General features: G+C 41.7%; 1 protein-coding gene across 2 annotated transcripts in view; it reads left to right on the top strand.

Moving 5' to 3' along the window:
* The window catches only part of LOC111976652 (NEDD8-conjugating enzyme UBE2F), a 105,838-nt gene that overhangs the window by 585 nt on the left and 82,993 nt on the right, over positions 1-22,260 (top strand). The window contains exons 2-4 of one of the 2 annotated variants that reach the window (XM_024005656.2): positions 5,691-5,827; positions 9,835-9,864; positions 11,698-11,763. In XM_024005656.2, coding sequence (XP_023861424.1) covers positions 5,710-5,827; positions 9,835-9,864; positions 11,698-11,763 — 214 coding nt within the window. In that variant the 5' untranslated portion in view covers positions 5,691-5,709. The remainder of the gene's footprint in view (positions 1-5,690; positions 5,828-9,834; positions 9,865-11,697; positions 11,764-22,260) is intronic. The other variant, XM_024005663.2, reaches the window with a different exon arrangement.

Genomic DNA, 22,260 nt, shown 5'->3' with positions numbered 1-22,260 from the left:
GCTTCCTAAATATTCACTTGTCTAGCTACCTAGTTAGCTTTATGTTAACTAGCTATGTCATTGCTTTTTTAGCACTACAGTAGCTAACGTTAGCTACTACACAGGAAACATTGTGTAAAGTTAGCTTTTTAACGTTAGCTAAATATGTTTACTACACTGATATCACAACTAATCTTAGCTAACGTTATTTATCAGTGTTTTCTTGCTGTGTAACTAGCAATACTTTAGCTATCTGTGCAGGTCTCCCCTTCCTTGCTTGCCACACCCTAACTACGTCCTAACTGAGTTTCACTTATTGTTTATTTGTTAAAAGCATCATATTCCTTGCATTACATAACTATATGGGGAGTCTTYGCTTGTTGACTGCCTGCGTTGGTTCAGTGCAGCTCTGCCCTGCTTTCATTTAGCTGAGAAACTAGTAGCCTGGACACCTAAAGTTGAATTTTATTGGATTCAACTTCTGACATAAATGAGTACTAAGAACAGGCAAAAGTTTCCTCACACCAGAATGTTGAATACAATGATATTTTAACTTACCTGTTGTCTGTGTGGTTTCCACAGGAAAGTATAATTCAATCAACTTTTCAAGGCGCTGGTAGTACTTTCAGATTTCTATCACCTGAAGCATGTGCAGAACCATTTAAAGGTCTTCACAAGCTTGGCAAGTATCCTTGTGTGGCGAGCGTTTATTTTCTTCTTTTGCCCATGCTTCAGGTGATAGAAATCTGAAAGCACTGCCAGTGCTTTGAAATGTTTATTTAATTCTACTTTCCTGTCGATATATTGTCTCACATTCCTACCTGCAAAAGGACCAACCGGAAAGTAAGTACAATGCAATGAAAATRAGAAAGAAAGAAACTGGTAGCTGTGCTATGGGAAATTAACAACCAATCTATTGTGAACATGCTGTGGAATTACTTACATTGTCTGTCTGTAAACATAGCTAGGACAAGTGGCTTTTAAGTTAGGCCTAAATGTAGGCCCTGTGCAGACTGCACTTTGTGAGCTAGCTTCGTGCCGCAACGAGAGATTCTGTTGGGACATTGGGCCGATACAGATCGTTGGCTATGTATAGATCCAGTTGTATTAGCTTCCGTTAATGTGGTTTTGTTTTTTCTTTCCTTTTATAGAACCACAAGATTACTTCTTTGTTGTATGTGTGTACAACTGTGTGGTGGTGAGAATAGAACTCTGGATATAGAACATCTGCCTTGTTCTTGCCAGACAACCTGTAGTGAGTCAGAAATTTTGTCAATCAGCATTAAGTCACTAGCAGGTAAGGGAATCTATAGCCAACCGCTCAGATGGCTCCTCCAAGCCATTTTTACATGCCCAATGTCCCAACAACAGAATCCCTTGTCGGGGGACAAAGCTACAGTACGTGAGCCTGCCCTGTAGTGCTGGCAGGCAGTGACAGCTGAAGCAGGTGGGGGTCATACTAGGCACATTTCATGGACACACTGATATCTGATACCTAGGCCTCTGTCACTCCTCTAAACACAAGCGCTCACTCCACATAGGCACAGGCAGCCTAGGGCGGCAGGGCCTATTCATTTTTTGGGGGGTTGATATTCTGGTTCAGGTGCAGACATCCCAGGCCTGGTGGTTGTTGTTCCTTTTACATTCAGAACAAGGATGATTTTATGGATTGAAACAACTTCATAGTCTGGTATAAACTCTACCTTGAACTTGTTCAAGAACAGGCTTGACTGCAGTTCTTAGTGCAGCATGAATGCATGCCGATTCAGACACATTCCTTTGTTTGAAACTGAGTAGGCTAGTCAGTCAGTGATTCTTCAAATCAAGCTGAACTATTTTAATTATTCTGGGTAGCAGTCCTAGCCACTAGCCAAATATGACAGCCACTCAGAGCTGAACTAAGAGAATAACCCTATCGGGATGGCCAGTCTCAAAGCGGGCGAATGACTCATACAGAAATTACAAGCTGGTCAGACTGAGCCGCTGTATAGTTGTGCTTCTGTGCTGCATCCCCCCCGACAGTTTGTCTTCTGCTGCCAAGCATTTTGGGGGGATTTCAGCAACACAGCTCATCAATGGCCCTAGATAAGTGCATCCAGGTGTGTTGACTGAGTTTAAATCTGCATGATGCCAACCATCTGCTCATTGTGAGACTAAGCTGACTACTGAGAACACAGTAAACAAGCTGGTTAAAGTCAAGAGTCCAAAGGCCCATACAAGCTTCACTCAATTGATCTACGCTTGTGGGTGGAGTCGGATTTTTGGAGCAGTGGACACCTTTAGCCCTTTTAAATTATAGGATCCACATAATATTCTACAAATATAGTACTCAACATCCAATATGGACCAAACTTATTCCTGCCATTGAGTAAAACATGTGGTAGCCAATTAAATGGTCCAAAGCCACCCATGGTCCCCTCACACGCCATGCCAATCCCACCCCAACAACCACGACAGTATCATTTCTCTATATCTGACAAGTAGTATGGAGCTGCAGCTTGAAGTATTGCTTTTTCATCCTTTGAAGCGTATTCCTGGTGAGCATTTATTTATTTATATTTTTTATACCCCCCTCCCGTTTAGAGAAATTAGCCATTGAAGTCCCTTGCATCATTTACCATAAATCAGTGTGAAAGTGGTTTCCTGTGTTTATTAAATGGATCACAATATTTTCTTTGCAACTTTGTGTAAAAAAACTATAGATTTTACTCATGATGACTGTGTGATAACACTCTCGGTAGCCGATGTGAACAAAACCTTTAAACTGGTCAACATTCACAAAGCCACTGGGCCAGACGGATTACCAGGACGTGTACTCAAAGCATGCGTAGACCAACTGTCAGGTGTCTTCACTGACCTTTTCGACCTCTCCCTTACCGAGTCTGTAATACCTACATGTTTCAAGCAGACCACCATAGTCCCTGTTCCCAAGGAAGCGAAGCTAACCTGCCTAAATGACTACCGCCCGTGGCACTCACATCAGTAGCCATGAAGTGCTTTGAAAGGCTGGGCATGGCTCACATCAACAGCATCCTCCCGGACACCTTAGACCCACTCCAATTCACATACCGCCCCAACAGATCCACAGATGACACAATCTCAATCGCACTCCACACTGCCCTTTCTCACCTGGACAAAAGGAACACCTATGTGAGAATGCTGTTCATTGACTACAGCTCAGTGGTCAACACCATAGTGCTCATCACTAAGCTAAGGACCCTGGGACTAAACACCTCCCTCTGCAACTGAATCCTGGACTTCCTGACAGGCCGCTCCCAGGTGGTAAGAGTAGGCAACAACACATCTGCCACGCTGATCCTTAACACTGGGGCCCCTCAGGGGTGTGTACTTAGTCCCCGCCTGTATTCCCTGTTCACCCACGACTGCATGGCGAAACACGACTCCAACACCATTATTAAGTTTGCTGACGACACAACAGGGGTAGGCCTGATCACCGACAACGATGAGACGACCTATAGGGAGGAGGTCAGAGAACTGGCAGTGTGGTGCCAGGACAACAACCTCTCCCTCAATGTGAGCAAGACTACGTAGCTGATCGTGGACTACAGGAAAAGGCGGGCCGAACACACTCTGTTTTATTTAACACATTTACGTTAAATAATGCAATCGACTTCAATGGCTAATTTCTCCAAAGGGAAATAAAACATCACCAGCTTCACATGGATTACATTACGAAGGATGACATGGAGACATAACTGATACTGTATAGTGGTTGTTGGTGTGGGATTGGCGTGGGGTCCATTGGCGGCTTTTGATAATTTTGTTAGAATCCTCATTGTTGGGAAGAATTAGACCAGTGGTCCAAATCGGATGTTAGGTACTATATATATTGATGATTATGTTAGTCCTATAAATTATAATGGCCAATTTCGGTGCAATCATTTCGTTTAATTTCTTGGATCAAATTATATTTCAACAAAATGTTTCAGGAATGCAAATGTTATGTTTCTAACTACAGAAAAAAATTCAGAACAATCTTAGATGGTGTCTGCTCTTTCTTSTGCTTTTGGAGGTGGAACGACTCCAGTGTGACCTACAACATTATGCAATTTGATATGCTGCTTCAATGTATTCGCTCCCATATCAGCTAAAAATAGAATGTTGTCATTTTTTGTCACATACAAGAAGAAATAAGTAAAGGGCTACAGCTGTTTTTACATTTCAAAGTAGCCTAGAATCACGCATGAATCACCTCTAGAAGGAATGATACAGCGCATGGCAATTATCATATTCGCAGGAGTACTGTACGTTGAATGTCGGAGAGTAGTACACGAAGCCGCCCTTTTTGTGACGAAAAATGACATTGCAACACTGCGATACGCTCCAAATCAACCGTACCCCTTAAAGAGTGCCTGCAGCCCTGTGTACCATCTCTCTCAATGTCAGTCTAATTGGAAATAGAACACCTAATCATTGTAAACTTAATTAATTCCTCTTAATTAGCCTGGCTGGGATTAGTCTACTCCTTATAATCAAAGGCGGGAACAGCTGGGAAGTTAAAACTACCTCTCCCCTTAAGGTTTTTCAGCAGTTATGTCGTTTTGTGGTATGTCTGGGACAAACATGAATTAGGCTAGGACTAATCTGGGTCCATAAGGACTGACTTGGGAAATGGTTACTGTTGGGACTTTGTTTGAAAACGACACCTATCCTCTATGCCTTTACCCTAGCCTGCCTCCTGCCCAAGCCACTGGGACATTGCTTACACCTAGCCTATATCTAACTGCACACCTAAAGGGAATGCAAGGTGTAAGCGGTTAGCTAGAGTTGTTCTTTTGGACAACAGTGTTTCTGTTGGCTGAAGGTCAAGTGCTGGTTGGTTGGTCTCTTCCCTGTGGTGGTAGAATGTAGTCTAGGGAAGTGATTGAGAAATTCAGCCCATTAAAACACACAGAGGAGCTATCAGACATGGGCTTTATGTTTTAGTGTAATGCTTGAATTAACTCTGACTTAAATGACTAATCACTATTAAACTGTCTAAAACTCTATGTAGGCTAAGTAACTGCACTGAAGAAAGTACAATGGAAGGTAGCTCGGCAAAGAAGTCTTGTTATAACTGAATACCACTGATTTTGTGTTTTCGCATGACAGTGTTAACATCAAGAAGCTGACTTGGGTTCTGGCTGCCGGTGGCCAAGAAGTGATTTTTGGATTAATTCCATTAGGTGTGCCACTGTGCCAGTCTATCAAACATGTTTCACATCACATGTAGTTCCTATCGACAGTGAATGTTGCAGTTGCATGAATAAGTCATCAGGTTATGTGATTGAGCAGCCACTGCTGTTCTCAGCAACTTTGTTTCTGCAGTGGCTTTTGGGAGTGCAGTGACTGAGTCCCAGGGGTGCTGAGTGTCCCAATTCCACTGGGACCTCAGGGGACAAGAAGCCACAACTAACACATCCAGCCACACGCTGGTGGACAAAGGGCTTTGTGGGTAGCAGTTAGCACCTGTACACGCTCTGGCAAGACTTCACTTCATGTAATGTGAACATCAAGCAAAGGGAAGTGTATTCAGGGCTTTGAGTGCTTATTTCGTTCTTTTATTTCTCCTTTCATGTTGTGTGTCTATATCATGGTCTATAGTCTACTACTATTATGAATTGGTCATATTTTATTGTAATATCACTACATCCCTATCTCTTATGCATCATGTCACACACTGATCCACTGCTGTTATTGTGTGTTTTCAGGAGAGCGCGTAGGGTAGCCATGCTGACGTTGGCCAGTAAGCTGAAGAGGGACGAGGGGGTGAAGACTGGCAGGGCCCCTGGGGGCCCCTCCGACTCCTCTCACAGGGTCTCTATCAGGGACCGGCTGCTCATCAAAGGTACAACACACATGACCTTCTCTAAATGTATCTATCCATCTCCTCCAGTTAGTCTTTTCAGACTACTAGCATCTGGGTGAACCTAATGCTCTTCTCATGAATTTCAAAGAATTTCAATCTGTCTCTCTCTTTCTATCTTTTTATACTGTCTTTAGTTCTTTACATTTTGATCCCTGTATTCCTGTTGCTCACTCTTCTTCTGTATAGTCTCACCATCCCATTCCCTTAATCGTCTGTCCTAGACCAATCTCCTCTAATTTTATTCCTCCATGTTCTGTTTCAAGCTCTGTAGTTCTGCTTTCTTTAAAAATCCATTCAAATTCAAGGTCAGAAGCCCATCTTATGCAAAGGAGAATGGATGTCTTTCTGTAAACAATCACTTTGGATGTTCTATCCTCAGTCTCTTTTCCATGATTCCTCCGAGTATTGCTTTTTTTCTTTGAGTTACATTAATGGCTTTTATTATTTTTGTTAATTTCCTGTGTTGGTCAGGTCAAGACAAATTCCCCCTCAAGTGCAGAAAAAGTTGTTACATTCTGTCTGTCATTTGAGTTGTCTGTTATGTTTGGATGCTCTTAGCCTACACAGTGCAGAGCCGATACCGTGCCAGGTCACATTTTACCACTTCCTGAATAGCTAGCTAGAGTCAAACATCTCTGGTAGTGCCTATCTGTCTAGTGATTGAGGGGGTGGGCTTTGAACGTTACCAGAACAGGAACACTGTCCGGATGTAGCTTCGTCATCATCAGCTCCTCTAGACTCCCTGACAGATTCACATGTGTCCTCCCTCCTCTTGATCCACCTCCCTCTGTCCTTGTCCGTAGCTATTACTGTTTTGTGTCCTACCACTGGGGCATAATGTCCCAAGTTTATCCTCTTTTAATCATTCACCCTAACATCCACTGAAGGCAGTTTGCCACAAAGTACACAGTCCGATACTCCCTCTGAGATCTGAGGGAGGGAACATGCTTTTCTTGCTGTAACGGTGTGGAGCTGAAACTGCACCAGTCCAATGCATTGTATTGGTGGAAATAGCCCAGTACCCATTGATAATACATATGCCGTACAGACAGTCCATTCACAATTGTCATGATTTATTGTTTTAATTTTGCTTGCACAGCACTGTATCAAAGCTCCTAAGCTGTACCTAGAGCAAGATAAGTTACTTCTCACCTCAGCACCGGCAGAGATAGTAAGGAAAGGGGAACACAAAAGAGTAACCCCTTCTCTCCCCACAGGACTCCCTAGGGAGGTTACAGTTACTGTACAGTCATTTGTTGACCCTTGTATTTATTTACTTTTTTGCACTGTCTCTATGCACATTCTCAGGGCCCTACACACACACTGACACTCCAACACACATACAAGCACTCACTCCATCATTTGCTCACACGCACATAATATACACATYAACTCAGCAAACAAAACCCGGCCCTTTTTCAGGACCCTGTCTTTCAAAGATAATTCGTAAAAATCCAAATAACTTCTCAGATCTTCATTGTAAAGTGTTTAAACACTGTTTCCCATGCTTGTTCAATGAGCCATAAACAATTAATGAACATGCACCTGTGGAGCGGTCGTTAAGACACTAACAGCGTACAGACGATAGGCGTACAGACGATAGTACAGACGATAGGCAATTAAGGTCACAGTTATGAAAACTTAGGACACTGAAGAGGCCTTTCTACCGACTCATAAAAACACCAAAAGATAGATGCCCAGGGTCCCTGCTCATCTGCGTGAACGTGCCGTAGGCATGCTGCAAGGAGGCATGAGGACTGCAGATGTGGCCAGGGCAATAAATTGCAATGTCCGAACTGTGACACGCCTAATAGGCTGACCACACCGCTCGCGTTGCAAAATAAATGTKGAAATCTATGTTATTCAATTATTGCACCCACACTGCTCGAGCGTCTGCGTTGCCAAGGGCTAAAATATAAATAATTTCTGACGCAGATCGCGCTGCAAGTCCTGCCTCTCCCATTTCCTCAATGGTTTATAGAAGCAGGTACCCACGTGCCATCTCCTCATTGGTTATACCCACGTGGGTGACTGAAAGACGAACGAGGTCAGTGGCGGTAATGCACCTAATTTATGAAAGTTACAAAGTCAAGAGAAGAAAAAGGCTGGAAGGAAGAGAGATGACTAGAAACGATTCGGTTGACCGGATTAATTAAAGGACCTTGCGCATTTCAGGTAAAATAACAACTCAATGTTTATATCCCAGGACAAAATAGCTGGCTAGCAACAGCAAGCTAGCTAAATAGGACAAATTAGCTAGCAAGTGCAAGCTAACTAGCTAAAGTACCATAAGTGTTTAATGCTTTTCGACCTGTCTCCAAATGAATGTAATTGGTTCAGAGTTTGTTTTGATATTTTAACCTGCGTGTGGTGATCGCGTTTGGTGTGGGGGGACAAAATAAATGTATGGACAATGGCGCAGGATGGCACACGCGCACAGCCGGTTTGGGTTCCGTGTAAAAAGACAGCTACAGGGAGACAGGACAGACAGCTGATCGTCCTCGCAGTGGCAGACTACGTGTAACAACACCTGCACAGGATCGGTACATCCGAACATCACACCTGCGGGTCAGGTACAGGATGGCAACAACTGCCCGAGTTACACCAGGAACGCACAATCCGTCCCTCAGTGCTCAGAATGTCCACAATAGGCTGAGAGAGGCTGGACTGAGGGCTGTAGGCCTGTTGTAAGGCAGGTCCTCACCAGACATCACCGGCAACAACGTCGCCTATGGGCACAAACCCACCGTCGCTGGACAAGACAGGACTGACAAAAAGTGCTCTTCACTGACGAGTCGCGGTTTTGTCTCACCTGGGGTGATGGTCGGATTCGCGTTTATAGTCGAAGGAATGAGCGTTACACCGAGGCCTGTACTCTGGAGCGGGATCGATTTGGAGGTGGAGGCTCCGTCATGTTCTGGGGTGGTGTGTCGCAGCATCATCGGAGTGAGCTTGTTGTCATTGCAGGCAATCTCAACGCTGTGCGTTACAGGGAAGACATCCTCCTCCCTCATGTGGTACCCTTCCTACAGGCTCATCCTGACATGACCCTCCAGCATGACAATGCCACCAGCCATACTGCTCATTCTGTCAGTGATCTGCTATGGCCAGCGAAGAGCCCGGCTCTCAATCCCATTGAGAACGTCTGGAACCTGTTGGATCGGAGGGTGAGGGAGGGCTAGGCTTGTTCAGTTTGTCTCAGTTGTCGTATCTTGTTATMTTCATACAAATATATACAGATACGTTTTCTGAAAATTAACGCAGTTGACAGTGAGAGGACATTTCTTTTTTTGCTGAGTTTACATTTATACCCAACTTTTCATACAATCATATACACTGCTGCTACTCTGTTTATCATACAGTATATACTGATGCCTAGTCACCTCACCCCTGTACTGTACATCTCCCTCCATCACTCCAGTGTCCCTGCCCATTGTAAATATGGTACTGGAACTGACCCTGTATATACTTACTTACTTGTGTTCTTATTTTTATTGCTTGTTGTTTTGTTTTTCCTAATGTTTAGTGCAATATTGATTACTGTTTTTTTGGATTTGGAGTTTGCAAGAAAGGCATTTCACTGTACTTGTGCACGTGACATGAAGACTTGAAACTGTAGACAACCTGACTGTGGTACAAATGATTTGCTGAACCGTCTGCAGGTTTATCAGTCATATTGTCTTTGTTGTGATTAATTTACAACCTGATTTATAAGGTCAATAATTACTGTGTAGCTACCATTTCATAATATTTGTTTGTCACACATTCAGCCTATGAATGATAAGGTAACTTTTTTGCACGGGTGTTTTCTAGTAAGTTTGTAGCATTCCAACAACGCAGGGCTGAGAGAGAAGGGAAGGGAGCGTGGGATATGATGTGTTGTTCCCTTAGGATTTGGTGCACACCACTGACTGCGCTCTCCTAGCTACCCACACAATCAGGATTCTTAGTTTGACGACTCTCTCTCTCTCTCTCTCATATTGCAGAAGTTGCAGAACTTGAAGCCAACCTTCCTAGTAAGTGTATGCAGTGCAACATAAAAAAAAGTTGCGGATTCATGTGAATGTGTTTGATGTTCCCATGGCTCATTAGTAACTGAAGAGGCAGGTGCAGGCAGCGGTGGATGGCTCGGCTGTAGTGCTCCTGTCTGAACACCAGGGGGAGGTTAAGAGCCACTGGAAAATGGATGATGATCATAGACCAGTTTCTTTATTTTGACTATTTTCTACATTGTAGAATAATAGTGAAGACATCAAAACTATGAAATAACCCATGGAATCATGTAGTAACCAAAAAAGTATTAAACAAATTAAAATATATTTGAGATTCTTCAAATAGCCATGATGACAGCTTTGCACACTCTTGGCATTCTCTCAACCAGCTTCATGAGGTAGTCAGCTGAAATGCATTTCAATTAACGTTGCGTCTTATTAAAAGTTAATTTGTGGAATTTCTTTCCTTAATGCGTTTGAGCCAATCAGTTTTGTTGTGACAAAGTAGATAGCCCTATTTGGTAAAATACCTGTCTATATAATGGCAAGAACAGCTCAAATAAGCAAAGAGAAACGACAGTCCATCATTACTTTAAGACATGAAGGTCAGTAAATACAGAACATTTCAAGACCTTTGAAAGTTTCTTCAAGTGCATTCGCAAAAACCATCAAGCGTTATGATGAAACTGGCTCTCATGAGGACCGCCACAGGAATGGAAGACCCAGAGTTACCTCTGCTGCAGAGGATACGTTCATTAGAGTTACCAGCCTCAGAATTTGCAGCCCAAATAAATGCTTCACAGAGTTCAAGTAACAGACACATCTCAACATCAACTGTTCAGAGGAGACTGTGTGAATCAGGCCTTCATGGTCGAATTGCTGCAAAGAAACCACTACTGAAGAGACTTGTTTGGGCCAAGAAACATAATGGACATTAGGTCGGTGGAAATGTGTCCTTTTGTCTGGAGTCGAAATTGGAGATTTTTGGTTCCAAGCGCCGTGTCTTGGTGAGACGCGGTGMGGGTGAACGGATGATCTCTGCATATGTTGTTCCCACTGTAAAGCATGGAGGACAAGGTGTGGGGGTGCTTTGCTGGTGACACTGTCAGTGATTTTATTTAGATTTCAAGGTACACTTATCCAGCATGGCTACCACAGCATTCTGCAGCGACACGCCATCCCATCTGGTTTGGGCTTAGTCCCACTATCATTTGTTTTTCAACAGGACAATGACCCAACACACCTCCAAGCTGTGTAAGGGCTATGTGACCAATAAGAAGGGGGATGGATTGCTGCATCAGATGACCTGGCCTCCACAATCCCCCAACCTCAACCAAATTGAGATGGTTTGGAATGAGTCGGACCGCAGAGTGAAGGAAAAGTAGCTAACAAGTGCTCAGCATATGTGGGCACTCCAAGACTGTTGGAAAAGCATTCCAGGTGAAGCTGGTTGAGAGYGTGCCAAGTGTGCACCGCTGTCGTCAAGGCAAAGGAAGAAATCTCAAATATAAAATATGTTTTGATTTGTTCAATAGTTTTGGTTACTACGTTATTCCATATGTGTTATTTGATAGTTTTGATGTGTTCACTGTTATTCTACGATGTAGAAAATAGTAAAAATGAAGAAAAACCCTTGAATGAGTAGGTGTTCTAAAACTTTTGACCGGTACTGTATAAGCATAACATAGAGATTACAAAGATATAGTGTAGACCTAGATTTATAATGTACACACAGATTCAAATATATTAAGATAACTATGTACATTTCCCAGAAAATATCAATTCAACTGTAAATGTTAGCTATTAACAACTGAGAGATATGCCCTTATCCTCTCTCTCACCTCCTCCCAACCTTAGGTACGTGTAAAGCCAGCTTCCCTGATGAGAACAAGCTACATCACTTTCAGCTGGCTGTCTCTCCAGGTAAGACCCCACCAGCCCCCATCTCACTAATAGCCAACCTGTGTGTATGTAGACCTACATCTAGTAGGTTAGTTACTAGGATAGTAAGGTATGATGACAGTCTGGAAGCTGTTTCTAATCCCTTCAGTCAACCTTTAGAAGTAGGCTCTTAATAAGTGGCAGCGCTTAAGTAATTCTCCAAACCGTTGACCTCCTCTGAGAGTAAAACTGGATCAGTGAGYTCAGGAGTTCAAGTCTAAGATGGACTACATCAGCGATTTCTCTAATTGCTGCAGACTGCAGTGCTGTTYAAGGGCATAAACTCCATGCCAGCTGAGTATCACACTGATAAAAATAAAATCTGTTCTTTCTGACTATTGTCACCATTATCCAAAGTTGTAGGTCACACCAATGACAAGCTGTACTAGTACAAACGTATTATTGAGTATTCTATAGTCCCCTATTGAAAACTGCTCTCCAGGCAAAAGTTCTGCTCCTCAGGAAGGTAATTGAGAGTCCTGGATCACGTCTGTGACAGCGCGTCCTGTTCTAGTCTAAGTGGTTGTTCCCTGTATTTAAATGCAGGCTGTCTCCAGCAGGATGGCAGGCAGGCAGCCATCATTATTCCCCAGGCAGGTCCTGTCTTGGAGCGCTGCCTAGTGCATACCTGTCCTGTATACTGTAGTCTGAAGTCGTACTGTTACTGGAGCAGCCTGGAATTATTCATGCCATAGGAGACTTTGTTCTCCTAACTCTGTGTGTGTGTGCCTGCTTGTGTGAATTTCATCACGCGCACACACCCACCCTTCTCCATGTCTTCTCTTGCTAAATGAGCTCAGTTCCTTCCTTTAGCCTTCATAAAGTGCAGTATCAGCAGATTCTCTGATACTGCACTGTTGGTTGTCACCATTAAAGCAGTGTTATTCCGGGGTATTCAAAGACAGCCTGTTTGGAGGTCACAGAGGGCAGTGTGATTTAGCTGGGGAGTGAGTAGGATAGCTGTTGTTCTCCCTCTGTGGAGCCAGGAGACTTGGCTAGCTGCCCCATGCGTTTAGCCTGCCCTGTCCAGGCTCAGGAGGGTCGGCACAGCAACATGCATGCGTAATGCAGTGCAATTGTAATGTTTTGCCACACTTTCCTCACATCTGCTGAGAGCCTTTACCATTTTGTAATATCTCTGTGTCAGCAGGGCTCCTGTAATGCTCATCTCTGTTTGATAGCTTGATCTAGCATGGAGATGATGAAATGAGATGCTATCCACTAACTGAACTATTTTAGAGCCAAGCTCCTCAATACCTTGCATGGGTTGGAACATTGAGGTGCCTCCATAGTCCCTGTTCGAGGGGTGATTTAACAATTACCTTCATGCTGTACTTTGGTAGGACAAGCTCCAAAATGTCCCTCTGCTGGCAGGCCCGCACTCCTCGAGGTCTATGAAGTTTTTGGTTGAAAAGATTCCGATTGGGAGGACCTAAATAATCTTCTCTGCACTAAGCCCAGGGCTAAGATCATGCAGTGTGAAAAGCCCTCTAATACTAGCTCCTCATTCAGTCTGTGTCAGTGCCTCAGAGCACGATTGAGAGGACCGCCCAGCCTCAGCAGTTGACTCTTTTTAAATTCACAGCCTGTGGGAATGATAATGGTGATTAATTGCGGAATGACCCGTAGATAAATTATCCTTCGAGTTTCTACTACACAGGTGATGTTGGCAAAACCCACAGGTTCTCCCGGCTCGAATTCAAATACCAAGAGAAGAGGTAATGTTATGAATTTGGATGTGGTGTGTTTAGGAGCCACCTCTCTATCTTTCTGCAGTGCTGTCAGCCAGTCACTCTCGAAAGGAGGCATATTTTATTTGTTGAGCAGTCATTTTAGTGTGCGTGTCTGTTTGTGCACGGGTGCTCTCTGAGCCCTCTTAACGCTGAGTCAAGTTTATTCTCTCCTCTTGAGCCTGCTATTGTATTAACTTACTAAAGGCATGGCTCCCCTGCTCTGGAGTTGACCTCTAATGACCGGTAGAGAGGTGAGTGACTGTCTGGGAGTCTCAGGCTCAGAATGACAGTGCCTAAGGAAAGTGTTCAGACCCTTTGACTTTTTCTATATTTTGTTAGGTTACAGCCTTATTCTACAATTTAATAATATCCCTCAATCTACACACAATACCCCGTAATGACAAAGCAAAAACAGGGTTTTAGACATTTTTGCTAATTTATAAAAAACGGAAATATCACATTTACATTAGTATTCAGACCCTTTACGCAGTACTTTGTTGAAGCACCATTGACAGTGATTACAGCCTCGAGTCTTCTTGTGTATGACACTACAAACTTGGCACACCTGTATTTGGGGAGTTTCTCCCATTCTTCTCTGCAGATCCTCTCAAGCTCTGTCAGGTTGAATGGGGAGCGTTGCTGCACAGCTATTTTCAGGTCTCTTCAGAGATGTTCGATCAGGTTCAAGTCCGTGGCTCTGGCTGGGCCACTCAAGGATAATCAGAGACTTGTCCTGYAGCCACTCCTGTGTTGTCTTGGCTGTGTGCTTAGGGTCATTGTTCTGTTGGAAGGTGAAACTTTGCCACTGTCTGAGGTCCTGAGCGCTCTGGAGCAGGTTTTCATTAAGTATCTCTCTGTACTTTGCTCCGTTCATCTTTGCCTCCCAGTCCCTGCTGCAGAAAAACATCCCCACAGCATGATGCTGCCACCATCATGCTTCACCATAGGGATGGTGTCAGGTGTCTTCCAGACGTGACGCTTGGCATTCAGGCCAAATAGTTCAATCTTGGTTTCATCAGACCAGAGAATCTTGTTTCTCATCGCCTGAGAGTCTTTAGGTGCCTTTTGGCAAACTCCAAGCGGGCTGTCATGAGGAGTGGCTTTTATCTGGCCACTCTACCATAAAGGCCTGATTGGTGGAGTGCTGCAGAGATGGTTGTCCTTCTGGAAGGTTCTCCTATCTCCACATAGGAACTCTGGAAATCTGTCAGTGACCATCTGGTTCTTGGTCACCTCCCTGACCAAGGCCCTTCTCCCKCGATTGCACATTTTCTAGGAAGAATCTTGGTGGTTCAAAAGGTCTTCCATTTAAGAATGATGGAGACCACTGTGCTCTTGGGGACCTTCAATGCTGTAGAAATGTTTTGGTACCTTTCCCCAGATCTGTACTTCGACACAATCTTGTTTCAGAGCTCTACGAACAATTCCTTCGACTTCATGGCTTGGTTGTTGCTCTGACATGCACTGTCAGCTGGGGGACCTTATATGGACAGGTGTATGTCCCTTTCCAAATCATTTCCAATCAGTCGAATTTACTACAGGTGGACTCCAGTCAAGTAGTAGAAACTTCTCAAGGATGATCAATGGAAACAGGATGCATCGGAGCTCAATTTGAGTCTCATAGCAAAGGGTRTGAATACTTTTTATTTTTATTATTAATACACCATCCCCACATTTGCATCCATTTTGAAAAATCTGTTTTTGCGTTTCATTATGGGGTATTGTGTGTAGATTGCTGAGTTTGTATTTAATCTATTTTAGAATAAGGCAGTAACGTAATAATGTGGAAAAGTAAATGGTCAGAATGCTTTCTGACGGCACTGTGTGTATGTGTGTGTGTATATATATATATATATATATATATATATATATATTTCTTTTTTTGAAAGGCTAATTGATAATTAGAAAACCCTTTTGAAATTGTTAGCACAGCTGAAAACTTGTGCTGATTTTAAAGAAGCAATAAAACCAGTTTCGGACACCAGTCTCAACGTCAACAGTGAAGAGGCGACTCCGGGATGCTGGCCTTCTAGGCAGAGTGCCTCTGTCTAGTGTCTGTGTTCTTTTGCCCATCTTAATCTCTTTTCTTTTTATTGGCCAGTCTGAGAGATGGCTTTTTTTTTGCAACTCTGCCTAGAAGGCCAGCATCCCGGAGTCGCCTCTTCACTGTTGTCGTTGAGACTGGTGTTTTGTGGGCACTATTTCATGAAGCTGCCAGTTGAGGACCTGTGAGGCGTCTGTTTCTTAAACTAGACACTCTAATGTACTTGTCCTCTTGCTCAGTTGTACACCGGGGCTTCCCACTCTTTCTATTCTCGTTAGAGCCAGTTTGCGCTGTTCTGTGATGGGAGTAGTACACAGCGTTGTGAGATCTTAAGTTTCTTGGCAATTTCTCACATGGAATAGCCTTCATTTCTCAGAACAAGAATTGACTGACCAGTTAACTTCTTATGGGCAGGTGGGACGGCAGCGTCSCACCTGGTCAACATCTGGTAAAATTGCAGAGCGAAAAATTCAAATTATATAAATATTTAACATTCATGAAAATACAAGTATTATACATCAAAATAAGCTTCACTTCTTGTTAATCCAGCCGCTGTGTCAGATTTCAAAAAGGCTTTACGGCGAAAGCACACCATGCGATTATCTGAGGACAGCGCCCCGCATACAAAAGCATGAAAAACATTTTTCAACCAGGCAGGTGTGACACGAAAGTCAGAAATAGCGATATAATAAATGCCTTACCTTTGAAGATCTTCTTCTGTTGGCACTCCAAAAGGTCCCAGTTTCATGACAAATGGTCCTTTTGTTCGATAAAGTTCTTCTTTGTATCCATAACTCAGTTTAGCCGGGGCGCTTCATTCAATAATCCACCGGTTTCCTTCCTTCAAAATGCATACAAAATGAATCCCAAACGTTACCAATAAACTTATCCAAACTATAATCAAACCTCAGGTACCCTAATACGTAAATAAATGATACTATTCTGTCTTAAATTTTATGTTCATTACCGGAGATAAATAACAAAACGCGCTTTCATCCACGTGCATGGAAACACTATAGCCAAAATGGGAGCCACTTAGAAAAACTACAACTTCTAGCTCATTTTTCCAAAAACCAACCTGAAACTCTTTCTAAAGACTGACATCTAGTGGAAGCCCTAGGAACTGCAATCTGGGAGGACTTTGCCTCATAATAAAAATGAAAGCCATTGGAAACAGTGGTAGGCTGAATTTTTATTTTGGATGGTTTGTCCTCGGGTTTTCGCCTGCCATATCAGTTCTGTTATATTCACAGACACTATTTTAACAGTTTTAGAAACTTTAGAGTTTTCTATTCAAATCTACCAATTATATGCATATCCTAGCTTCTGGGCCTGAGTAACAGGCAGTTTACTTTGGGCACGCTTTTCATCCGGATGTGAAAATACTGCCCCCTACCCAAGAGATTCACTTCTTTGGGGTAGGGGGCAGTATTTTCACGTCCGGATGAAAAGCGTGCCCAGAGTAAACTGCCTGCTACTCAGGCCCAGAAGCTAAGATGTGCATATTTTTAGTTTGGGTGGAAAACCCTCTGAAGTTTCTAAAACTGTTTGAATGATGTCTGTGAGTATAACATAACTCATATGGCAGGCAAAAACCTTAGAAAAAAAATCCAACCAGGAAGTGGGAAATCTGAGGTTGGTCGATTTTCAACTCCGCTCCTACTGTACAGTAGGATATTGGTCATGTTGCACTTCCTAAGGCTTCCACTAGATGTCAACAGTCTTTAGAGGCTTGTCTGATGCTTCTACTGTGAAGTGGGGCTGACAGAGGGGATTGAGTAAGGTCTACCATGACCTGAACATGCGCTGACCATGCGCTTTCATGTGAGAGCAAGCTCTGTTCCATCGCAGTTCTGAAGACAAAGGAATTCTCCGATTGGAACATTATTGAAGAATTATGTTAAATACATCCTAAAAATTGATTCAATACTTCGTTTGTCATGTTTTTACGGACTGTAATATAACTTTTTWAACTTTTCGTCCGTACTTTCCGCTGGACTTGCCCCGCGCGTCGTGAGTTTGGAAAGTGTACTGAACGCTAGAACAACAAGGAGGAATTTGGACATAAATGATGGACATTATCGAACAAAACAAACATTTATTGTGGAATTGGGATTCCTGGGGGAGTGCATTCTGATGAAGATCATCAAAGGTAAGTGAATGTTTATAATGTTATTTCTGACTTCTGTTGACTGCACAATATGGCGGATATATTTTTGTCTTGATAGGGCTCTGAGCGCCGACCTCAGATTATTGCGTGGTTTACTTTTTCCGTAAAGCTTTTTCGAATTCTGACACAGCGGTTGCATTTAAGGAGAAGTGCATCTAAAATTCCATGCATAACACTTGTATTTTCATCAACATTTATAATGAGTATTTCTGTAAATTGATGTGGCTCTCTGCAAAATCACCGGATGTTTTGGAACCTACTGAACCTAACGCGCCAATGTAAACTCAGATTCTTTTTATATAAATATGAATTTTACCAAACAAAACATACATGTATTGTGTAACATGAAGTCCAATGAGTGTCATCTGATGAAGATCATCAAAGGTTAGTGATTAATTGTATRTATATTTATATCTATATTTTGTGAATCCTCTCTGGCTGGAWAAATGGCTGTGTTATTCTGTGAATAGGCACTCACCTAACATAATCATTTGGTTTGCTTTCGTCGTAAAGCCTTTTTGAAATCGGACACTGTGGCTGGATTTACAACAAGTATCTTTAAAATGGTGTAAAATACATGTATGTTTGAGGAACTTTAATTATGGGATTTCTGTTYTTTTGAATTTGGCAGCCTGCAGTTTCACTGGCTGTTGAAGAGGTGGGACGCTTTTTTTGGCCATTTTGAGCCTGTAATCAAACCCACAGATGCTGATGCTACAGATACTCAACTAGTCTAAAGAAGGCCAGTTTTATTGCTTCTTTAATCAGGACAACAGRTTTCAGCTGTGCTAACATGATTGCAAAAGGTTTTTCTAATGATCAATTAGCCTTTTAAAATGATTAACTTGGATTAGCTAACACAACGTGCCATTGGAACATTGCTGATAATGGYGCTCTGTACGCCTATGTAGATATTCCATTAATAATCAGCCCTTTCCAGCTACAATAGTCATTTACAACATTAACAATGTCTACACTGTATTTCTGATCAATTTGGTGTTATTTTAATGGACCAAAGATTTGCTTTTCTTTCAAAAAACAATGACATTTCTAAGTTATCCCAAACTTTTGAACGGTAGTGTACTTACCACACCGTCATGGACTTTCCTCTATGTCCCTGCTTGTGGTTTAAATTACTTTATCATAACATTTTGTCTGTCATATCTAGGGTAGTCATACTTAGTGGTGTGTTGCTTAGGGCACTATCCTAAGTTGATAAGTCTACAGTTGTAAGGCACRAGCTTCGGACAGTCTACGGAGATGACCTATGGACAGTGGTGTAAACTACTTAAGTAAAAATACTTGAAAGTACTACTTAAGTAGTTTTTTGTGGTATCTGTACTTTACTATTTATATTTTTGCCAACTTTTACTTCACTACATTCCTAAAGAAAATMATATACCTTTTACTCCATACATTTTCCCTGATACCCAAAAGTACTTGTTACATTTTGACAGGAAAATGGTCCAATTCACGCACATATCTAGAGAACATCCCTGGTAATTTGCCTTTGATCTTGTGGACTCACTAAGCACATGCTTCGTTCATAAATTTTATATCAGCTTTTCCTATTATAAGGAATTTGAAATTATTCATACTTTTACTTTTGATACTTAAGTATATTTAAAACCAAATACTTTTAGATTTTTACTCAAGTAGTGTTTTACTGGGGGATTTTACTTGAGTCTTTTTCTATTAATTTATCTACTTTTACACCAACAACAAAGAGGAAAAAAGACAGAAATAAACCAGCAAACAACAATGCCAAAAACAACAACAAAAACAAAGACATCAAGGACAACTAAAATCATAACAGCAATGCCAACTGTGCATGTCTGGCACTTACATGTATGTGTGTGTTCTTGTATGTGTTTATTTGAATGAGTGGATATGTGTACAAACACCTGCACAGCATCAGCTTCAGGCAAACCAGCATTAGCTGTAAAAACACTGCCCCTCAGTGTCATTCAAACATACTTTTTATTAGGTTTTATTTTGACTTTATTTTTMACTTTTATCTTTGACCATCATTATCTCCCGCACAGCAACTCCACTCCCACTTGTCTCCAATGCCACATCCCAACCCTCAGCTTCCCTCAGCCCTTCCCACTTTTCTTTGCTGGCCACCATCTTCGGATTTCTATGCAACATATATCTTTCAACTATGCTGTGATGTTTAACGTACAATTTCAATCTAATCGAATAGAATCCACAGATTGCGAGTTGAAGATAATCACTTTTACTAAGAATATTAGTAATTGACTGACCCGTTCTCTCCAGATCTCCTAACAGTACTATTTCTAGGGTAAATTTTAGATCAATGCTATGCATTTTCAGCCATTCCTGAACCGGAGACCAGAAACAGGCTACCTGAGGGCAATACCAAAATAAATGGTCTATTGATTCTGTATCCTCACGACAAACTCTGCAGAGCTTCAACGATTTTATGCCCCAAATATTCAAGATTTTGTTGCTGGCAAGAATTCTATATAATCATTTTTAGCTGAAAAGCACGAAGTCTTGAATCTTGCATTGTTTTATATATCAACTCATACACCCTGTACCATGGAATCGGTACTTCAAAAATGTATTTTGTCTGGTTTAGTGTCCCAGATGATAAAGCAAAATATTTTTCTCATATGATTTGAAAACGAATTATCAGGGGTAGGCAGCGCCATAAGTGAGTAAACTGAGATATGACTAAGGAGTTAAGGCAATGGATCTTTATTTTTTTAAAGATCCAATATGTAATATTGTATACTTATCATAATTAGGTTGTAGTTCAGAGTACAGAAAAGTTACCTATATCTTCAATGAGACATTGTATTGTGCCCCCCCAAACCCTCTTTTACGCTGCTGCTACTCTCTGTTTATCATATATGCKCAGTCACTTTAACTATACATTCATGTACATACTTCCTCAATTGGCCCGACCAACCAGTGCTCCCGCACATTGGCTAACCGGGCTATCTGCATTGTGTCCCACCACCTGCCAACCCCTCTTTACTGCTACTCTCTGTTCATCATATATGCATAGTCACTTTAACCATATCTACATGTACATACTACCTCAATCAGCCTGACTAACCGGTGTCTGTATGTAGCCTCGCTACTGTATATAGCCTCGCTACTTTTTTTCGCTGTCTTTTTACTGTTTTTATTTCTTTACTTACCCATTGTTCACCTAATACTTTTTTTGCACTATTGGTTAGACCCTGTAAGTAAGCATTTCACTGTAAGGACTACACCTGTTGTATTTGGCACACGTGACAAATAAACTTTGATTTGATCTAGGACTTAATATAAAACGTGAGTCATCTGCACACATGGACACCTTTGTTTTTAAGCCTTGGATTTCTAATCCTCTAAGCCTTGGATTTCTAATCCTCTAATGTTGTTATTTGATCTGATTTTAATGGCTAGCATTTCGATGGCCATAACGAATAGATAACTCCTCTTGACAATTCAAAACTCTCAGAAGTAGCCGGTATTTACTATTTTATACCTGGGGTTGCTATACATTATTTTTACCAATTTTATAAGAGAATCACCGAAATTGAAAAAATCCAGTCTTACTATATCAAATGACTTTTCAAAATCCGCTATAAATACCAGGCCTGGCTTCTTAGATGTTTCATGATGTTCTATTATTTCTAGTAGTTGTCATATTATCTCCAATGTATCGTCCATGTAAAACACCTGTCTGATCAGGATGAACAATACCTGATAAAACCCTTTTAATTCGGAGTGCTATGTATTTCGCTAGTATTTTTGCATCACAACATTGAAGTGTAAGGGGCCTCCAGTTTTTTAGATAGACCGGGTCTTTATATTTGCCATCTGGGTGTTTTAATAATGGAGAAATCAGACCTTCCTGCTGAGTACCTGACAGACTACCATTTCTATAGGAGTAGTTAAAACAATCTAACAATGGAGCTTTTAGTATATCAAAAAGATCTCACTGATCTTTCTGTAGATTAAAAAAAAAAAAATTACATTATTTGAAAAGAATTCCTTACGTCTCATCCTCTCCCACTGAATGAAGATTACGGTAAAAGAGAACATCTGCCTAAAATATTTAGCTTCCTCTTTTAACCTCTCTTGGATCGTTCGGGATGCTAGCGTCCCACCTCATAAACAGCCAGTGAAATTGCAGGGCTCCAAATTCAAACAGATCTCATTTAATTAAAATTCCTCAAACATACAATTATTATACACCATTTTAAAGATAAACGTCTTGTTAATCCAGCCACAGTGTCTGATTTCAAAAAGGCTTTATGGTGAAAGCATACCATGCGATTATGTTAGGTCAGCGCCTAGTCACAAAAAACGTACAGCCATTTTCCAGCCAAAGAGAGGAGTCACAAAAAGCATAAATAGAGATGAAAATTAATCACTAGCCTTTGATCTTCATCAGATGGCACTCATAGGACTTCATGTTACACAATATATGTATGTTTTGTTCGATAAAGTTCATATTTATATTCAAAAATCTCAGTTTACAACAAATCTCAGCGTTATGTTCAGTAATG

Source organism: Salvelinus sp. IW2-2015, linkage group LG2 (assembly GCF_002910315.2).
Source record: "Salvelinus sp. IW2-2015 linkage group LG2, ASM291031v2, whole genome shotgun sequence".
Taxonomy (NCBI): domain Eukaryota; kingdom Metazoa; phylum Chordata; class Actinopteri; order Salmoniformes; family Salmonidae; genus Salvelinus; species Salvelinus sp. IW2-2015.
The sequence above is the reverse complement of the archived record's forward strand: the minus strand, read 5'-3'. Positions and strand labels throughout refer to the sequence as shown.